Source organism: Micromys minutus, assembly GCF_963924665.1.
Source record: "Micromys minutus genome assembly, chromosome: 1".
NCBI classification, from domain to species: domain Eukaryota; kingdom Metazoa; phylum Chordata; class Mammalia; order Rodentia; family Muridae; genus Micromys; species Micromys minutus.
In genome coordinates, this window is record NC_137969.1 from 177,682,701 (window position 1) to 177,704,623 (window position 21,923).

Consider the following 21,923-nt stretch of genomic DNA (forward strand, 5'->3'; position numbering starts at 1 on the left):
TTTTTCCCAAAAGAATATGAATGGCAACAGCTTGGTGTAGGTTCAAATGTCAATTCATTTACCTCTTCATGAGCCAACAAGAGAGGAACATAACAACCTCCTAGAAGGGCCACCTACGAGTTTGCAGTAGGCTGAATTTAAGAGCAGATCATAGCTAATACTTACTGATTTAATATATTATTGTTTGGAACACACGCACTCCCTTGTCTAATTACCACAGTACCATATGAAGTCCATACTACTATTACCAGAAAAACTGACCAGAGCAGTTAATTTCTCAAGGTCACACAATAACACAAAGTCCAATGAGAAATGTTATTCTGAACATACATGTACCTTCAATACTACGCAACAGGAGAAAAGACTAGACAGAATAAATACATAAATAAAGACTTTGAAGATTATGGTCGACACACACAGTGGGTAAACACACGGAGGGGCACAGATGATTCCCGTGCAAATGTACCACATGTTCTTACATGAGAATATTCATATGTCACGTGTACCTAGCCACACTTCCTAATAGCGATTAGATCAGAATGGGTACAAAGCTGTAACAGCAAGAAGAAAAAGACTGGTCTATAAATCCTTCTGATGACTTTTTTCAAATTTTTAAGCCTTATTTATAGATCTGTTGTGCATAAGAAAACGACTTCTTGAATATGTAAGACTCTGCAGCAAGTAATACCAAAAAGCAAAAACATGTCTGCTTTTAAAATCTGAGGTAGAAAGAACAGGGACAGCATTGTCTGACTGCAGACTAAGGATCTTATCTGGAGTCTGACACAGACCAGTTAGGCGACTTAGGCCTTAAGCATGTGATCTATAGAAGCCCTGGTTTGGTGGTAATAGGTACCTGTATGATTTACTTCATGTAAGGAACAGGCGCTGGTGTGGAGACAAAGACAAGGATGAGTTGGAATCCAAGCAGATGAGTTTTAAGTTTTTGGAAGGCTGCTTGGACCCTGAGCCAGTTCATTCTACTGTCCCAAGTTGACATTTGAGCACCCACCCTTTTATTTCACTGTTTAAATTCGGGGCAGTTGAGAGAGGGAGGGAGGGTGGGAGGGGAGGGGAGGAGGGGTGAGAGAGAGACAGGAAGGGCGGAGAGAGAAACATGAAGACAGGACACATGTCCAAGGCATAAGCACAGACAGTTCTTTTTAAAAAGGAGGTGAAAAATCTATTTGTACCCATAATCAAGCTTTATATAAAGCCGTATTTTAATAGTTACCAGATAGCAAATTTGAGTTTCATATTTTGAGACTACCTTCTATATAGTTGGCTCTCAAACTTTTACTTGTCCACTTATTGTATATATGTAAGTACGTCTCGTGTGTTTACGTCCGTGCATGTGTTTCTGGGAGTTCTAGAGTGGAAGTGTGGGGGCCAGAAGACAACTTTGTGGGGTTGGTTCCCCTTCCACCATGTGGTTTCCGGGTATTGAACTGAAATTCTCTCCCTTGGCTGCAAGCGCCCTTTACTGGCTAAGCTACCCCGAAGGCCCTCTCAAAACTTTCTAACCTTAAGAGTCACATGCCGTAGCCCGAAGAAGCTAATCGAACATTTGGTACTGTTAAGGATCTGAAGGTTTCCTACCTCTGAGGAGGAATAAAAGGCAGACAGAAGATTAAAATGAGTCCTATTTCAGCATAAAGAAAGCTGGCAACCGCCGCCCATTGGATTGTCATGGTTTTTGTTTTTTCTTCTTCACACCTACACAGAGAGAGATTTCAATTTCAGAGAAACATGGGTGAACGGCCAGACACGGGCGCGGGGCCTGCTGGTAGTTCGCCGAACCCCGGGTGACGAGGCCGTGCGCTGGACCGCCCCGCAGGCTCTCCCCCGGTCCCGAGGCGGCCCGGGCGGCCGGAACGCCGCGGCCCGAGCCGCCAGACGCGTCCCTCGGCGGGGCCGCCCGCCGCCCATCAGGCTTACCCGCCGCCGACCGCTCCGCGTGCCCCGCCGCCCGCCTGCGCGCGCACGTCCCACGCCGCCCGGGGCGCGCCGGGCCCGGCTGAGGTCACACTGGCGCGACCGATGCCGGAGGATGGGAGCCAGCGGTTCGGCTGGGGTCGGATCCAGCCGGGTGCCCTGTGGTGGCAACCTGCCTCCCGAATTAAAGTAAATTTAAGTTAAGGCTTTTTGTTCTTGAGACAGAACGCGTTTTGCGTGCTCTTTGCCTTGTCCCTCGGCAGGACCGGGCAACTTCAGGGAGCTGTTTGGGAACTGCATGGGTACACTCCTTTATCTCACCATATTCTGTTAGGTAACTAAATAAGCCCAGTGCGGTGGACTCCCTCGTGGTTAACTTTGCATGCTACCTCCGGTTTCCATGGTGACACTAGAAAGAAAAACCTAACAAGTGCCTCTCCTTAGGCTTTCAGGTCAATCCCTGGAATACCCCTGCTCTATGTGGAGACTTGACATCCCGATGTGCTCCAAAGATACTATTGTATCCTCCCTTAAGCTGGCCAGGAGTCCACAACGCAGGAAATCTGATTCACTTGGAGATGTTTGGAAGGGATAATTATTCCATTAATAAGATGCAGCACTTACACTTCTCAAGATGGCGCTCCTTGAAGAAGCTTCCTTCTGTTGTGTGGCAATAGTAAGCTTGCTTGGTTTTCTCTGTTCTAATTCAGAAAAGTCTAACACCTGCCGTTGTTTGTTTTTCTTTAGTGGATGGCAAAAGCGTAAGCATGCTTTGCGTTGATATTGGGTTTTATTTCTTTGAATGTCTGTCCCCTTTCGGAACTGCTGGTAGACCTCCATTTCTGAACAAGGCACTGTTACTGGACCCTTTATGCCTAAAGGTGTAACTTTTGTTTCTTCCTGTTCTCCATCCCCTTGGCTACTCTTTTTTATTTCAAATTAATAGGATTGTCTTTTAAAAAAGATTTGGCATTCACTTATTAACAAGACTAAGATTCTAAATACCTCTAGGTTTTCAACATATGTGAATATACTTAAGTATACCATATATGTAATATTAATATTTGCAGATCTCAGGAATGTAACACAAAGTAGGGCAGAACAGTGAACCATGCTCAAAGCCTGACTATATATGAGTGCTTTTCCCTTTATAAGCTGTAAACTTTTTTTTTTCCGGGGAATCACATACAACTTATGGCAGAAGACATTGACCTAGACTCTTGTGCAACCTTTGTTTGGCTTGTACCTTATATCCAATGCACTTTAGAACCACTCTGACCTCACTTACTGAAAAAAGTAATTTCAGAAGGTTTGACATCATCTATAAAGCTGCTGCAGCTGTTGCTAAGATGACTTTTGAGCACCTCATGCTCACTTGGGTTTGTATTGTCTTTTGGCTAAGTGTCTATTAGACATGTCTATGCTTACGTCTATGGTAAGGTCTTTAAAACGTTTTTTCATGTGTATACATGTGCACATGGGGGTGGAGGTCAAAGGTGAATGTCAAAGGTCTTCCCCATCACCTGCTCACTTTTTCTCATCTGAAGTTTCCTGTGAGTGCACGAGACCCCAGCTCAAAAATAATAAACTCCAACTCTGCTTCATACTAAGTCCCCGAAACTCCTTTTCTGTTTTTGGTGGCACAGTGAAGAATTCCTACTTCACCCAAGTAGAGAGGTCTCTGAAAAGAATTCCTACAGACAGCAGCATGGGATTACATCTCAGCTCCTACTCCCTTTACTGCTAACATAAACACTGTGCTCTAGGATACAATTATATTGTGAACATTACATGTTTAAAATAAGTGCAGACTACAGAATACATTCCAGGGTTGGAGTTGTTTGTTAGTGGTAGTGCCTGCCTAGCATACATGAGGCTTTAAGTTCGATCCCCAGCACAAAACAACCCTCCAGAAAACAAATCTCCTACTGTTGAGTCAATGCTTTTAAAAACTGCATCACAAATAGATCTGATCATAAGCAACAGGAAGAAAAATGGCGGCTGAAATCAGCACAGAAGGTTGGGATCTGCTCTCCCATGCTCATTTCCCACAGTCCACCTCACCCAAGCTGCTGCACCGGCCACTTCAGGGAATGGACAAACGCCAAAATGAGGATCTCAATTCCATATTTATTTCAACTGAAAACACATCTCTAGAATGGAATAAACTGAAAATCGAGAGCACAGGAGAAAACAGCAGCACAGTGCTCATGTTAAAATTGATTCATGGTCTCAAACAGCTTGAAGTAACCAGTTTTAGACAAGTTTTCCAGGCTTCTACTTTCAGTAGTATTTTAGCATTGAACTTTTATTTCATCCCGAGACTTTCTTGTCATCTACGTTCTTCATTAATGAAACCTGCCAGCAATGTTGAGCCATAAGAATAATACCATTAATAAATACTGTAAATAATAAAAACTGTAAAATTTAGTTTGAATATTAAAACCTAGTTTCTCTCTTAATATTTTAAATTAAAATTAAAAGATTATAATTGTATGATGTGTATTGTGTGTGCTTGCATGTAAGGGCATTCATTGTATATGCTACAGCATACATGGAACGGTCAGAGGAAAACTCAGTGGAGCTGGTTTTCTCTTTGCATCTTTACACAGGTTTTGGGGATCAAATTCAGGCCATCAAGATTACTCTGCAAGTGGCTTTACCTGCTGATCCATTTTACTGGTTTTTAGGAAGAATTTTAGATACATAATCATTTATTTTACACATTAGCCACCAGGTTCTTCATATGTAAGATGTAGAAGGCTTCAGTTGCTTTCTTCTTTTTAGGTACAAATTTACATTCCAGAATTCTGAATCTTTCAAGTGATTCAGGGACCCTCTTCTCTGTGGGGTGCTGGTCAAGTGGTAAGCCATGTTCATAATTTGTAAAATCACTGTGATGGTTTGTATATGCTTGGCCCAGGGAGTGACACTATTAGAAGGTGTGGTCCTGTTGAAATAGGTGTTAACCTTTGGGAGTAGGTGTGACACTGTGGGTGTGAGCTTGAAGATCCTCATCCTAGTTGCCTGGAAGTCAGTATTCTGCTAGCAGCCATCAGATGAAGATGTAGAACTCTCAGCTCTGCCTGCACCATGCCTACCTGGACATCACCATGTTCCTGCCTTGATGATAATGGACTGAATCTCCAACCCTGTAAGCCAGCCCCAATTAAATGTTGTCCTTTATAAGACTTGCCTTGGTCATGGTGTCTGTTCACAGTAGTAAAACCCTAACTAAGACAATCACCATTTATGATTAAAGTCTTAAAAAAAACACCAAAAACAATTGTCTTGATGCTTGTGTGAATAACAATGTCAGGTGGTACTGTAATGAGCCCAGCTCTGAGGGAAGCACTTCTAGTGACCTGGGTAAAGAGCCTCCTGTGACTAGGGGAACAGGAGTGTTAACATGATTGGCACAACTGAGTTTTTATTTGCATGGCCTCACACTGTTAGTGCAAACACTCATTCTCTGGCTACATGAGCATGCAGTTCGGCTTCCTTTTCAAGCAGCCAGAAGATGGCCTCTTGTGCTTTGATCTCTGGTAAACAACATTAGCACCAATAAAAGGCTTCTCTTGAGTGGCTTTTCCTACTTTGTGTGTTTATATGCCTTTTGTGGAAGTCAGAGGTCAATCTGGGTGTTTCTCGTTAGATATCCAACTAGTCTGGCTAGATCTGTCTCTGCCTCCCTAGCACTGGGACTACAAGTGTATGCCAATACAATTGAGTTACTTTTTAAGATTTATGCATATGTGTGCTTACATGTATGTATGTGTACCACATGCATGCCTGGTATCTATATAGAAGAGGGTATCAGATTCCCCAAGAACTGTAGTTACAGATGCTTGTGAGCCATGTAGGTACTGGAAACTGAAACCAGATCCTCTGCAAGAGTAAATGCTCTTAACTACTAGTCATCTCTGACACCTGTATTTTTACATGGATGCTGGGACCTAGAACTTCAAGATTGTGTTTTGAGCTCCTTAATAACCTAGCATTCTCCCCGGCCCTTCTTGCCCTGTTTTTATCAATCAATGGTTAAACGAGCTGACCTTACCGACGGGAACTGTGATGCCAGTGCAGTTGTAGCCGTGGAGATTGGGAGCAGCTTGTAGCTTTGATATACTCAAGAAACACAGGCTTCGAGGCCAGTAACAATGACAACAGCAAAAGGAGGAGTGGTTGTTCTTCCAGTGGTGGCAGATACAGCAGAAAGGTAGCTGAACAGCTGGGCACAGGGACCAGGTCAGGTACAAGAACAGTAGAAAGAGGTAAGAGAGACTGGAAGGTTTGGAGAGAAGCCGCGGGCCTGGGCAGCTTGTAGACTTCGAGAGAGCTATCAAATCTTAGTGGCCAAAGCTCTTAGTCATAATTATTCACCAGGGTTTGGGAAACCATGGTTGAGAATCATGGGACCAAGCTGTAAAGATAGCTGCTGTTAAGGTTGGAGAGTCCCACTTCCTAGAGTTCTAACACTGGATAACTCTGGCCTAAAGGCCCTGTTACTTGAGACCTGCATAAGAATCCCAATACTAGAGTACCATCACCTGCTTTTACCAAGGCTAACTCCTTCTGTCAAATGCTGGGGATAAAAATGCTGCCAAAGCCAGTGTTGGAAAGGGTTCTCACCCACCATTTTCATCTTGGTAGAAAAAGTACTCTGGCCAGTTCATTAGTAATCTAATAATCTGGGAAGCTTCAAAAGAACTAAATTTGCTGTAACTCAAAGAGCTCTGCACAATCTTTAAAAAATTATTATTTATGTACATGGGTGAACGTGTGGAAGCCTGAAGACAACTTTGAGGAAATGATTCTCTTCTACTGCATGGGTCCAAGGGACTGAACCCAGGCAGCCAGGCTTGGCCAAGCCAAGGACCTTTACCCACTGAACTTCTCTGCTGTCCCTAATCTTACTTTAAAATTACAGCTGACATCACATGTAACTAAATTCAGTTAGACACAACATAAATACCTACAAGTATATATTTAATTAGTAAATGTACCAGTTGATTTTACAATTTAAAATTTTAATGTACACTCAATATGATTATACCCAGAATTTCTTGTTCCTTTTATATGTATTTGCTCTACTACCTGTGAATGTTCAAAAAACATACTTTTTTGTTATTAGAAAAGTTTTATTTAAAACACTTAAAAACAGAATACCTTTAGTAAAACTTCCACACCCACCCATCTACTACACCCAAAAAAATTAGAAGCAGTTTTTTCAATATTTGATTTGAGACTATTAGATGTTTGAAACTCCTGAGTTCTTTAAAAGTTCTGGGTCTTCTCCCAACCTACTGAACGGGAATCCATGAGGAAGGGGTATAGGGCTGATTTTTTTTGTTGTTAGTTTTATGTGTGAGTGTTTTGCTTACATATTTGTCTGTACACCATACGCTTAGCTGGTGCCTGAGGAGGCCTGAAGAGTGTAGGATCCCTTGGAACTGGAGTTACAGACAGGAGTGAGCAGCCTCTTGGGAGCTGGAAATTGGATCCAGGTCCTCTGGAAGAGCAGCCAAGGCTTTAACTGGTGAGCCATCTTCACAGCCCCAGGACTGAGTTCTTAAAGCTATGGAAAAGTTCCATTTGTTCTTTCAGATGGAGTTTTGCTGGCCTAAAATTTCCCAACCTCTTTTCAGCTTTCTGAATGGTTGGATAAACGACATGTGCCACCATGTCTAGCCCCAGCGATTGCTGTTGTATTAATGTTAAAAGCCGTAGACTTAAAAGAAATATGAGGATGTAACCTCATTTGGTTCCATGTAGGTTACAAAGTACATACTACAATGATTTAGAAAGTTGAATCACCACCATAATGGTCTGTAAGGTAATCCAGGACTGCGGATGTGCTTGACAAAGCATTAAATACTCTCTTTTCTTGCCTTGATGTTATCTTTTCCATCATGTACATCAGATGCTGATGGAAACACATAAAAGGAGTTCCAAGTTCAAGAGCGACGTCAACCCAGTCCCAGATACATTTCAGTGGGGTTTCTTCATATCCAGCAAACATAGCTGGGTTTGCTAAAAGTCCTCTTGCAACCATCACACCTGCAAATGAAAGCACAACATATCTGTTCATAAACTAAGAATCCATGGTTATAAGTTTAAACAATGGAAGAGTATTTATTAAAACGTATTTTGAGATTTCATAATACCCTTATTACAAATTAATATAATACATTATGAAATAAATTGGTTCTGGTGTCACCGATAAACCAATTGTATTTACATGACTATTTTTTAAAGGACATCTAAATTAATTCACTGGCCTTATTTTTTTTAATTTTTTTAGGAGACATCCAAGTTGTCATAAATCAGACTGTTTAAAGTTGAATCTATTTGGTTCCGCCTAGCAACAGTTACTATAGAGCTGGCTAGTTAATTCTGTTAGGGGTATTGAAACTACTTGGCACTGGGGCTCCTATGACCATCTAAGTTCATTAACTCTCATCTCTATTTTGGTGTTCTAGGTGCTTTTTAAAGATAAAACAAAACAAAAAATAGACCACCTGAAGATGAATTGCTGGTCAGTCGCTATGATGGTAGCAGCAAAATGCTGCCACTGCTTCTAAAATGATTTACTGTTTCTAAGGAACAGAACTGACATTATAATAATATGGCTCGGAGTTAAACGGGAAATCAAATTACTCCCCCGCCTTTACTTTTTCATCCTTATTAAATGATAAAAAGATCCCAGTGTATTTCTTACCATCTGTCCCAGTCATCTGCCACACATTTTCTGCTTCTTTCAAGCTTCTTATGTCTCCGTTAGCAACTATGGGTATAGACACATTTTCCTTTATCATTTTAATGGCATCATAGTGGACTGGCTGGTGTCTTTCTTCAACTGTTCTTCCATGGACTGTAATCCAAGACACCCCCGTTGCTTCAGCCTTCCGGCAAAGATCTATGGTTCTCGCCAGGTCATCATGAATCCTATAATTTCAAAATTGCAGCTGTGTATAGCACACAGGTTTTAATGCTAAATTAACTGAGACTTTATCTGCTAGGTTTGTTATCACGTCATGCCACTATGAATAAGGCTTTGTTCCATGACTGGTTCCATTCAAGGCCTTGTTTATTCCCCTGTAATTGTTAAATTTTAGTGAAACTATCTTTCGTTTTCTAGTTGGTACCTGGGATATTTCTAAGCATTAGCTAAGTAGCATATGGAGAAAGTTGAGCGTTTGGTGAAGTCTTTTAATTAGAAATGTATTACTTGTTAAGAAATAAAAAGAGGACATGGTCATCAAGATTATAATTTAAGAATGGTGTTTATCTTTGTTCACTAGAAAAACATCTTACAATATTTTCACATATCAGCTTTTAATTTATTTAGGATAGACACTCCCACATCATTAGGCAAAAGGAACATTTGAAAACTTCCAAGTAATATATTAATGTCAGTAGACTGGAGTATTGTTTACCTTATCTTAATGGAAACTGAAAACCTTGGGTTTTCCACGCGATTTCTCACTTGTCTCACCATATCGAGAACGAGCTCTGGCTTGTTGATCAAGCAAGCTCCGTAGCCTTCTGCCATCGCCCACCTCGAGGAAGCAAGCACAGCAGGTAGATTGTAAACAAAATTCTAAGTGCACTACATCAATCTTTCCTGTCTGATGGTCTGGAATGAAGCAGGTGTTTGTAAGTCACAGATCTATAGCTTAGCTGGGTAGAATGTGGTGTTAAATAAGATTCACTGATCAACATTTCTCAAAGGTTTCATAAAAACAATGAAACACTTGCTTAGATCAAAAAGTACTAGGAAATAGGTTTTCACTAGCCAAGGGAGAGTAAATTAGAATCTTAGAATCCACTCAACCAAAACAGATTTAGGTGTTTATATTAACTGCAATTACTTCAAATTTTTAAAATTCCAAATTTGATGTTTATTGTATGTAACAAGAGGTTTTATCAGTCCCAACAGTAGGAAGATATTTTTGGCCCTCCGAATTCCAAAACCACTAAACAGCTTATCTAATTCTCCTAATGAGTATATAAATGTCTACTCTGATTTGGCTTATGCTGCATCTAAAACTTTATTTTTTGGGCATATTCTGGCTACTGGCAGATTACCTACTACAGTGCCTGCACAGCAGTTTATTGAGTACATCTCATTCAAACAGTTACTTAAGCCCAATCAAGTAGCTGTGATACAGAAAGGAAAAGATCACTATAGTAAGCTAAGTAGTATCCGCTTTTAGAGTATATCTGCAGTAAGAATACATTTCTGGGATTGCTGTAAACATTAGATTCTTGAAGAACTAGTTACAGATAAGGTTGAAGGCAGAACCACAGAGTGTGCTTGCTCATATTAATTTGACAGAAACTAGTTATCTGGGAACAGGTAACACCAATTGAGAAACTGCCTCTATCAGATTGGTCCATGGGCATCTCTATAGTATTATTTTGTTTAGTGATGATATGCAAAGGCCCAGGCTACTGAGGACTGTGGTATCACCTACCTACCTACCCTGAGGAGGTAGGTGTCCTGGGTTGTATAGGAAATCATGTTGGATATGGTGGTTTGAATGATAATGGCCCTCATAGGTTCATATATTTAAATGGTTGGGTTTTCAGTGGTGGAATTGTTTGGAATTATTATCCCCTCCACCACTGCCGTTTCCAGTTTGCTCTTTCTGCCTTGTGCTGGTGGACACTGTTCTAGCACCATGCTTACATGTCTGCTGCTATGCTCCCAGCCATAGTGGTCATGGACTCAACTGTTGAAATTGTAAGCCTTCAACAACTTATATGATTTTTATATGTTGCCCTAGTCATGGTATTTTGTCACAGAGATAGAAAACTAACTAAAACTTCTGTTGGTACCAAGAAATGAGGTCTTTCAGCGAAGGCCCTGATCATAATGCTATGTGGGGGAATGTGGACACCATTGGACTAGAAAAGTGGTACAATGTTTGCTGTAAGTGGAGCTTGGAATAAAGTAGCTCTAGGAGCAATGTGGACCTCAGAGGTCAAGAGGTTTTAGAAGGGAACAATATTAACAACTGGGCTAGAGAATCATTCTTGTGTTTTGACAAAGAATGTGGCTGCTTTTTGCCTTTGTCCTAAGAATGTGCCTGAGGCTAAACTGAAGAGTGTTGGTAGAGGAGATCTCAATACAGTCTGTTTTCAAAGACTAGTCATTAGATACCTCCTAATTAGATCTACAATGAAAGAGCAAGCAGAGCAACAAGAAATGCAAAATGTACACTTTGAGGAGAAAAGAAGCACCAGGGACTTTGTTGTTGGAGTAAAGGCTTGAGCTGAAAAGAGATAACCATGGAATAAGGGAAAAGGTGCACTCAGTGGTCTCCCAGCTGAGCTGGTAACTCATGAAAGAAAAAGGCCTAAGGAACTTTTTGTACCTAAAAAAAACTGCATAATCCTTGATTATTCAAATGTACTTCAAGAAGGGGGCAAGATTCCACCCCAGGAGGCCCCAGAACTTGGCAGCTTTAGTCATGTGGCTCTGACTTCATGTGCCATAAAAACTATGAGGGAGGGTATTGGGCAACCTTCCTTGGTAGTTAAGGGGAGCCACTGAGACCAGGCATGTGGCAGGGGAGTCCTTCAGTGGAGGGCACTGTGTGAAGCAGTACAATGAAGTCTGTACAGAGCTGAAGACACAAGAGACATGGGAGGCCCGCTAAGGAGAGCTGCATACACGGAGTAGAACCAGCCACCAAAAAGAAGAGTATTGCAGTCAGCAAAGCTGGAAGGGAAGCCATCTAAACCTTCTGGTATTGGACATAGATCTACAGAATTTGGAGTTTGCCCTGTTGCATTTCAGTCTGCGTGGTCCAGTATTTCCCCAATGTGTTCCCTTTCCTCCTTTGTAAAATGGTAATGTATATTCTGTGCCATTTTATGTTCGAAGTATGTAACCTGACTTATGATTTAACAGGAGGCCACAATTAAGAGATTAAGATGGGCAGAGGGTGGCAACTGGTCTCAATGAGAACACCCCCAGTTGCTTCATACACTTGAACGCTCAGTTCCCTAGTTGGTGGAGCTTTGTGGGAAAGAGTAGGAGGCGCAGCCTTGTTGAAGGTGTACCACTGGTGGTAGGCTCTGAGGTTTCAAAAGCCCATACCATCCCCAGTTAGTTTTCAGCCTCATGACTGTGTCTCAAGACGGAAGCTCTTGGCTTCTGTTATAACCCTATGCCTACCTGCTTGCTGCCACGCTGGCTCAGATTCACCTTCTGAATCTCTACATCCCTAAAAAAAAAATCTTTCTTTTATTAATTGCCTTGGTCATGGTGGTTTGTCATGGGAATAGAAAGTAGCTGGTTAAAGGCAAAAAGAAAGCCATTAAGTAGCATTCCTCCATGTCTCTACCTGTGTTCCTGCCTCCAGGTACATTTTTCCTCTTCCCTCAACATTGGAGTGTGACTTTAGAGTTACAAACTGAAAGGAACCCTTTCTTCCTTTCTTTCATTTTTTAAAAAATGTAAATATATACTTTTATTAATGAGTATACTCTGTGTTTAGACACACCAGAAGAGGGCATTAGATCCCATTACAGATGGTTGTGAGCCACCATGTTGTTGCTGGAAATTGAACTCAGGGCCTCTGGAAGAACAGTCAGTGCTCTTAACCACTGAGCCATCTCTCTAGCCCAAGAAACCCTTTCTTGACTAAGTTGCTTTTGTCACAGTGTTTATCACAACTGAGCACCTCCCATCCAAAAATGAAAACCCACAAACAAACCCCAAAACAAATGATAGTTAATGATGAGGAAGAAAACAACCTAGTCAAATCTATAAACATCATGAATGACCTTTGGAGTTATGTTCTTAAGTAACCTACTCTTTTATTTTTTAAAATTCACATTTGGAACCATACTGCTTTTGCTCTAGTCTTTCCTTTAAAACTTAGTTAATGGTTATTAATATATGTGTGGTGTGTATGCATGTGGGATAATAGTGTGCATGCAGAGGTCAGAGGACCATTCAGTGGAGTAGGTTCTCTCCTTCTGTCATTGGACTTCACGGGGAAAACTCAGCTTGTCCTTTTTAACTTTTGGAAAATTAAGAAAACATTTTATCATGTTCTCATATTTTTTCCTCCTAATCTGTTTGAAAGCTATAATTTCTTTGACCTTTACCTCTGAGGGCAACCACAGTTAATATCTATTCCATTTGCATAGGGGCAGACTATCAGAGCAGCATCAGATAAAAGTCTTGCATCATTAGCAGCAAACTGAACAATCAACGGGCAATCACCTGTTTAAAACAAAAAGCAAACCTGCTATTAAAATTCACAGAAAAGAAGCATTCACAGAACAGACATCAAAATCAAACAGTATATAATTTACAAAATTCCAATGCTCCTAACAACAGACCCTCTTTTAAAGGTGGCATTAGTATTATATTCCAGAATGGCTGTGCATCATGTTACACAGAGGTGAATGGGAGCATTCTACACATTCTGTCATTGCTTTGCTCTTCATGGGTCTGGGAAGTGCACTCAGATGAATTACGTGCTTGTTTAGTGGCACATTCTCCTCCCATATGGATGGTCTACTTACTGTGGCCTAAACTGCACTCATACTTTTATAAGTCTGTTCCTAGAAAATTACCTAGAAGTATAACTATTAACAAACATTTAACACTGCCACGTATTTAACTTGGATGCTGGTAAGTTATCTTCTAGTTTATAGATGTTCGATGTGCATGCATATTAATACAAAGGGTCTTTGTCTTCATTTAACTCACTCGCATTGAATACACAATCTTTGTGTGTCTTTATTTGTATTTTTTTCTATTTTTAAATCTTTTACTTGTTTCTTTTCTCTATTATTTATTTATTTGAGACAGGATCTCACTTTGTAGTCCTGGCTGGCCTGGGATTCATTTTCTAGACCAGGCTAGCTTCAAATTTCAGAGATTTGCCTAGCCTAGACTTCCAAGACCTGAGATTAAAGATACTTTTTACCACACCTTGCTGTTTTTTGATTTTGTAATGTTCTTTTCAAAAAGAAATTAGCCTTATTGTCTATCACGTATATATATTCTTTTTATTTTAAAGAACATTTTTAAACTTGCATGGAGAAGTTTAAAATTTGGGATAGCCAAATGCATTGGCTTTCCTCAGTCTTAATGTATTTTTCTCATCTTCGTATAGTGCTAAATTCTGGAAAGACATAGTTTAATATTTCAAAGGCTTTTTTGAAGATTTCCTATAAATTCCCTGGATGTTTATAAAAGGCACATTTCTGAACATTATCTCTTTTGTAGAGATTATAGAATTCTACAGCAATTCACTGTTTTGGGGATTGATAAACTTTTCTTCGTTGGCATGTAGGGTACATTTCCCCGGTCAGTACCCTAATTACAGAATCTTACTTTAACAACCACTTATTGATCTAATATATTTTCAACACCATTAGCAGTTAAACACACAAGGTTTGTTTATAGCTCATGCCTTCTGGGAACCTGCAATTTAGAGGGAGCAATGGGGATGTAACAAAAAAGCAATAATACAGCAGTACAATAAAAGAGCTTGTGCTTTTGGGTAAAGATATAAGTATACAGTGATCAAGAAAGGCTCCTTGTGTGTGTACACAGACAAAATGTGTGTGTAGAGTGTATATGTCCATGTGTATGTGTGTGTGTGTGTGTGTCTTTGTGAGAGAAATAAGAGACAGAGGATGAGAGTGGGTGTGTGCATATATATGTGTATATATATATGTATATATGGGAAGAGGTTATATGTATGTATGTGTGCTTGTGTGTGTTGGAGATAGCATGACTGGGAATGATAATCTAGGTAGGACTTATTCTAATAAACGAGGACAGAAAGGCTGGTGGCCTCAAGAATGGCTGACTTTACAGTTTGTTAGATTACTGACAGGATAAAAGATATTTTGTATTGTGGTTTTTAAAATACTAAAGACACTTGAAAACATAAAGGATTATAAAATATAACCCCTGAATTATCTTGCATCTAACTTTTTTTTTTTTTTTTTTTTTTTTTTTTTTTTACACAAAGTCAGTAAATGATTTGCTTTACATACCTTGGTTTGTGGTAAATTCACTGTCTCTGGCTTTTACAGATCTGACAAAATCAGCGGCAACAATCATGGGTGTATAACACAGGTCACAAGAGTATTTTCTTACTAAAGTCCTAAAAGCCAACCTGAAAGCATATAAAACTTTAATCATGAATTTAGAAAATACTTGAATCATACACATTTGCAAGTAGTACAATTTAGTTAATATTAAGTACTTAATAGAGGAACTTTTGCTTGGATGAAAGAGATAAACTTTCTCCTAGTCTACTTGCTAAGTATGACTAAAATCCTTGGTACTTATGTTTTTAAGATAGGGTCTCACTATGTTAAAATAGCTGGTCTGGAACTCACAAAGATATGTTTGGGGCTCTGCCTCCTCTGAGTGTTAAGAATTAAAGGCCACCACATAGTTAAAACCTTAATATTATTTATAAAACAATTATAGGAATGCCCCAAAAGAGAGTGGAAGGAAGCCCGGCTGGTGGCCTTGCATCCCAACAGACTAAAGAAAAGTTCCACGAATTTCCTTTTTGCTTAAAATACTGCAGACTTGGGGCTGAAAGTTTGCCACCTGGAATCTGCAGTGAATGAAGACAAAAAGAGCCCCACATAAATCTTCTCTCTTCTGAAGCATCAGGAAATGAGAAGCTTCAAAAGACTAAAACTTAAAAATAATAGCACTATATAAAAAACTATGGCTTCATCTGTTACAAAATGTTGGATGGGGAGTAATTCTCACTTTTCCATGGTGATGGTGTTTAATTAGGCCTGGGAGGTATGGCAGGTCTACTGGCTACCGAGACTACCTTTTCCTCTGCTACAAGGGAGTTCACGTGGAGAGTGTACACTCCATGTGTATGGTACCACATAGGAAAACCAGTAACAAGGCACCTTCTTCCTTGCTTGAAGTGTTGTAAGGAGAGGCCTAGAAGAAAGCCAGGACTTCAGCACTACCCTGTAGCTTATGAAGTTATCCATTCCAAAGTGAACTAGGCTCTCACCTCTGTCCACACTAACAAGGAACTCCTTATCTCCCTGACGGAAATGGAAGCCAAGCTGGGAATCAAGACATAATGCAGATAGTGATGAGGTGATACCTTTCGTTTTGATGTGGAGCAGTGTCAGGATAAGCTGATTATAACAGAAGTTCCAGTATACAAAGTAAGCCAGTACACTCTATTATACACTAAAGAACATGCTAATCAATGTAAAAATGATGGCTGTATCAGTGATATAAAAATAGCATTAGACAAAGTATTCTTATACAATATTAAAAAGTCTCAGAAAAGCAGAGCTTTAGGGAGCTTCCTTCATTTGTAGAAGACCATTCATAAGAAATCCTATGAGGGCTGGCGATGGTGGCACACACCTTTAATCCCAGCACTTGGGAGTTGGAGGCAAGCAGATCTCTGAGTTTGAGGCCAGTCTACAGAGCGAGTTTCAGGACAGACAGGGCTACACAGAGAAACCTTATCTCAAAAAACAAAAAACCCAAACCACCCAACCAACCAACAAACAAACAAAAAAAAGTGTGAAATGTCTGTGATGTCTGCTGTCTGCTCTCCAGTCCTTGTCAACACAGAGAGCACTTCTAGCCAGCACAGTGAAGTATGAAGAAGGAATCTGAGTCTTAGGATGAAAAGGAAGAAATTAAATTGTCCATTTTTAGATGACATGATTGGACATTGATAGAACTCCGTAAGTGAGCTGAACAAGCTTGTAAGACTTAAGCTCAGTTTAAAAGTTTAAAAGATTTAATGTTTTGATATTAAAAAAAAATACAATACTGGGGCCACTGGGTTGGATGGCTCAGTGGGGAAAAGTACTTGCTATATAAGCTTGAAAACTCAATGCAAACCCCTAGAACTGACATATAAGTTGACCTCTGACCTCCATAGGAGAAGGAAATAAGTAGCACATATGCCCACCCGTCAGACAGACAGACAGGCAGAAAGGCACACACAAAACAAAATGTTTTTTTAAAAATACTTTATATTCAAAACACAATCTACAAAAATGTAAGTAATATGCTTTAGAATCATTAAGAGGATGAAAGGAGGAAACATTTGCAAACCATATAGGAGCAGCATCTGGAACATGTAGGCCTCTCAATAGTCCATTGCAAAGAAATGAAAAGCCTCAAAGCCAATTCAAAAATGGGCTGAGCGTTTCAATAAACATTTCTATGAATATAAACGAATATAAAAACAGGAAGCAAAAAGATGTTCAATATCATTAGTCATTAAGAAAAGCAAAGTGGATCACAGAGGTTCAACTTTTCCCCCAAATGTTTACCAACCAGTGTGAAGAGAAACAAATGTAGTATGTACATCTAACAGACCAGCTATTGACTCTTACACAAGGACGGAAAGGTTGGCATATGGCACTATGTAGATGAATCTTGAAAGATATTTTCAAAATGCTAAGAGAATTTAGCCATTCTTAAAAAGACAAATCTCAATCACAGGAGGCATCCAGAAAAGTAAAATTAATAGAGAAAGGAGGCAAAATAATAGTTACTAGGGGTTAGAGGTGTGAGGAATGAAGAAATATTGCTTTATGGGTCCAGAGCTTCCACTTTTAAATCAGACACTCAGTGCTGCATAGATACACAAACCTTGGCAGTTAAAAATGACTATAAGGGCAATAAGTTTACTTATGGGTTTTGTCTTTTTTTGGAGATCAAATCTCAATTTGTAGCCTAAGATGCATTTTCCCATAAAAACCTGCACGTGTACATTTATATCTATTTAATACCTAATGTATCCTAATACATTACCATTTTTTATAGATATTGGGCTAGGGACGTGGCTCACTTGGTACCGTGCTTGCCTAACACCTATGAGGCTCTGGATTTGATCCCAGCATTAATTAAGCTAGTCACGATGACATATATCTGTAATCCCAGCACTTGGGAAATGGAGGCAGAAGGATTAGGCCTTCAGCCACACAGCAAGTTTTCGGTAGCCTGAGATACATAAGGAAAAAACATGGAGAAATTATCTACTTAAGATCACAAACATACCAGCTGAGTGTCAGCATTAGGATTCAATTCTAAATCATGATTCCAAAGCTAGGGGTTGAAAAGCCTTTGCAGTTGAGTGACTATAATACTTGTGGGAAAAATGGACAAAACCAGGTACATCTAAGGAAAACTAAATATTAGCTCATCTAACAAAACTTACTTTGAATATCGAACCATCGGGGCACAGACTTTTACCAGCCGTCCAGAACAAAACATTTCTATTGGGTCTTTTTTTCTTTCTTGACATATTGTGGTTGGTATGGAGTCACTCCTCATGTATACAAGTTGGTTTCGAATCTGAAAAAGACAGTTTGCAAAGAGAATGATGTATTTCAGTCTTTGAAATCCCCATCACTGGGCTGGTCACACAGCTCTGTTGTAAGGTAGGATGCTCGCTGTATATGGCAGACCCTGGGTTTAATTTTCAGTATTGGAAAAACAAAAACAACCCAAAACTATTATTCTTGTAATTTCATCGTTCATGAGTTTGTGTACTCAGAAATCTAGTTTCTTTCCCCTTTATCAGTAAAAGATCTTGCCAAATTCTGCCTCTATGTATGGAATCAATTAATGAAAAAACTGCACAGGGTAGTTTTCCAGAAGATATGGAAAACCAGTAGGTTTTCCCTCTAGTGTGTGTCATGCTGATTTGGTTGTTACTTTTGTGCTTATTTTTTGAGACAGTATCTTGCTGTACTTGCTAGCTCAAGAGAGTTGCAAAGCTAGCCTTTGCGGTGCTAGGATTACACTGGAGTGCCTCCACGCCCAACTTCATATTAGCTTTTAATTCCATGAATTTTAGTTTCATGTAAACCCAGGAATCTGACTTGAATTACTTCCCATACAATACTTTGTATGATGGACAATCTGAAAAATTCTACTCGGGGGAAGTTCTGTGGCATTAATGGAAATTTGTATTTCAAAATAAATCCTGGTGCTTTGAAGCTGGAGGGATAGCTCAGTGGTTAAGAGTATGGATTATTCTTGCAGAGGATCTGAGTTCGGTTCCTAGCACTATGTTGGGAGGATCATGTCCACCTCTATGCTCAGCTTCAGGGGACCCTACACCTCTGACCTCTGAGGGGACTTGTACTCGCACGCATATATTCATTTACATACACACAAACACACACTCACAATTTAAAAAAAGAATCTTGATACTTTTATTCTAGATTCTTGTGAGTCAGAAGGCAGAGGAAACTTTATTATTTTAAAAAAAATTATCACTGAAGATGTATAGTTATTACCAAGTAAGTGCACTGTAAATAACTTTTATGCCCGAAATAGAAGTGATAAAATTGTTTAATAATTCCTATGTTGTACTTAAAGCTTTTGATTTCATGGTTTTTGTTTTTTATATTCTGTTTTGGCCCTTTGTTGTAATCTATAGGCAGAGAAAAGCTAACCCTATAGAAGGCTAATTGTTTAAAATTCAATCTTTAACCTTTGGTAGTAAGCTAAATGAACACAAGGCCAGCATATTTAAGGATGGAAGTGTCAACACCGTTCAGAGGAAAAGGGGAGTGTAAGTAAGCTGAGTCAGAGATGGTCTATGTCGATAAGAGGAATAAACATGGAGTTACTGTAAACCACTAAGAGATTATTACAAAGGAGGGAAGAATCTTAAACATTACAGACATGGTACACATTAGAAGATGTTGAGTGGCAATGGTGTCATTACTGACTTTCTAAAGCATAAATTTGTTCTTACTCATTCTTGTGGTCAGACTAAATTCTTGTGGTCAGTCTCCTTCAGTATGAAATTTCTGAATAAGCTATAGTTTTCAATATTGATAGTAAATTAGGATGATCTAGAAGCTTTTAAGAATCAAGATGCTTAAGTTACATCCATGATCAAAATAACCTTCTGGACTTATGGGATGAAGGTATCAATATTTTGTTTTAAAGTTCTCCAAAGCACCAGGCATAATATTTTGGTCAAATGTGCTTCTACTTCTACCCTTAGAATTTCTTTTAGAGTGTAGAATTTTTTTTAAAATTCGTGCTGGTATGTAAAGTGGACATTAAAAATCTTATTCCATACTAATAAGTAGACTAAAGTTAACTCCTTTGTGTAAAAAATAGGAAAGCTAAGGAAAGAAAATTATCTTGTAATTCAGATAATGTTATCCGTCGTAGATGATTATTATAAACAAAGTAGTTTTGTAAACCACGAATACTGAATTCTAGGCATGCTGCCTCTGGCAACAGATCCTATTTGCACTGTGACTGAGGTCAAATACTTGAGGAAAAAAAATCATCTGAGGCGATGTTAAGGGAATGAAGACAAAATGCAGGGTGGCTCCAGACCTGTTCGCCTAATAGTTACGAAAGTTTAATCGGTTTTATTTCTCAGGTACTTAGGGCAGGGCTTAACAACTATTTCTTCCCCAGCATCTCCCGCCTGTTGCCCGGGCTTGCCACTCAAGGCGTGGAATAAGTAAGGCTGAGCAGCCCTTAGCTCCCACGTGCTGGGCGAGGAGGGCCGTGACTCTCCCAGGAGCCGCTTCCCCACGCCGGAGGCCGGCGTTCTCAGGCCTAATACTTGCGTTGGAGATCGGTGCGGTGGCTTCGTCCCGAGCGGAATGGGAGAAGGCCCAGGCGGAGAGCTTTTCCTTCCTCGCACGAAGGGAATGTAGTACTTAGGCCTCCAAAGTCACCCTGGGCTGGCCAGATGGGGCGGCGCCTTGATTCTGCGTCACTTGGAGGGCGGGATGATCTCTAGACGTCATCAACCCGGCACTTGCCAACATGGAAGGTGGAGACAGCACTGTTTCCGTGGCAGGCCGTGGGGCTTCGGGTTCTGTAGCAGTGGCGGCGACCTTGCAGGAACTCCTGCAGGACGGTAAGGCGTCGGACGGTGGCTGGGGCCGGGTCGCTCAGCTTTGCGCAGAGTCCGAGAACCCTACCGGTCGCTTTGCACAAAGTTTTTTTGGTCTGGACTTGGCCACTCCCCTCCGCCCGGCCCCCTGGCGTCCGGGATTGTCCTGGTCCAAGCTTTTCTCGGGGGCTGTGTTCCTCTCCACCCGTGGGTGTCTTGGGGGAACACCGGGTTTCTAGTTGATGCGCCCAGGACGTCTCTGTAGTTTGTGGACCCTGCAGGACGTGGTCTGGGCTGACAGCCGCCGCCACTGCCCAGTTCCTGACCAAAGATTGTACTGTCTGCCCAGAAGTGTGAATTCACCCAAGGTGACAAACCGCTTCTTAAGAAAAGGGATGGAGAACGCAAAAAAGTAGGGTTGGAAATACCTGTGTTCAATTCTTGGGCTATGCAGGTGCCTCTTACAGTGTCGAGTCCATACGGGTCGAATACTGAAGTCAGGATTACTGGTAGTTTGAAGAGAAATTGTCCCAAGTATAAGTTAACTATATACCTTTCTATAACTACTATAGTACACTTGAAAATCAATTTCGGTTGTATTAATGCTCAATCTGAGAGGTAGAACAAAATTTAGGCCTTAACCACCCCATCTTCTCCCTAGTGGGCACCAAGTTCTATCTCCTATTAAAAGCGTTTGCATTTATCACCTTAATTGCTTGGGAGGCATTGTGCCCCTTCCTCCCCCTCCCCTTTTGGAGACAGGGTCTTTCTACTTAACCCTGACTGTTCTGGAGCCCACTATGTAGATCAATCTAGCCTCAAACTCACAGATACACCCACCTCTGTCTACCAACTGGGATCAAAGTAGGCTACTAAGCTAGGCATAAAAGCAGTGTTTTGCATACAGCAGCTACAGGTTGATCAAACTAAAATTTAAATTGTGGTTGTTTCCCTGACTGTTGATTTTTGTTTTTGCCTTTATCACTTATCTTTTTATCAGATATATCTTTTCAAGATAAGTGATGTTTTCAAAACTAGGTTGTGGTGGATTCTTAAAGGTTCTGCCTGATGCAACTTATCTTTTGTCTTAATTGGAATTTAAATTTA

The 21,923-nt window shown here is 40.3% G+C and overlaps 2 protein-coding genes and 1 pseudogene across 6 annotated transcripts in view; 1 reads left to right on the forward strand and 2 right to left on the reverse strand.

Annotated features, from left to right (window-relative positions):
• DUS4L (dihydrouridine synthase 4 like) overlaps nt 1-20,680 on the reverse strand; it is a 60,070-nt gene extending 39,390 nt beyond the window's left edge. The window contains exons 1-7 of one of the 4 annotated variants that reach the window (XM_080915330.1): nt 20,545-20,680; nt 18,156-18,292; nt 14,974-15,095; nt 13,063-13,180; nt 9,375-9,497; nt 8,657-8,883; nt 1,600-1,705 (exon numbers count right to left, since the gene is read on the reverse strand). In XM_080915330.1, coding sequence (XP_080771456.1) covers nt 1,600-1,705; nt 8,657-8,883; nt 9,375-9,497; nt 13,063-13,180; nt 14,974-15,095; nt 18,156-18,271 — 812 coding nt within the window. In that variant the 5' untranslated portion in view covers nt 18,272-18,292; nt 20,545-20,680. Of the gene's footprint in view, nt 1-1,599; nt 1,717-1,938; nt 2,005-7,110; nt 7,996-8,656; nt 8,884-9,374; nt 9,498-13,062; nt 13,181-14,973; nt 15,096-18,155; nt 18,293-20,540 lie in introns of those variants that run through there. The other 3 variants (XM_080915327.1, XM_080915328.1, XM_080915329.1) reach the window with 3 other exon arrangements.
• Nucleotides 1-21,923, reverse strand: part of LOC308419540 (actin, cytoplasmic 2-like) — a 1,056,985-nt pseudogene that overhangs the window by 438,016 nt on the left and 597,046 nt on the right. The gene's annotated exons all lie outside the window — the stretch shown is intronic.
• COG5 (component of oligomeric golgi complex 5) overlaps nt 20,745-21,923 on the forward strand; it is a 301,631-nt gene continuing 300,452 nt past the window's right edge. Inside the window, exon 1 of the mRNA XM_080915234.1 lies at nt 20,745-20,840. Within this exon, the coding sequence (XP_080771360.1) occupies nt 20,747-20,840 (94 nt within the window). The 5' untranslated portion in view covers nt 20,745-20,746. The remainder of the gene's footprint in view (nt 20,841-21,923) is intronic.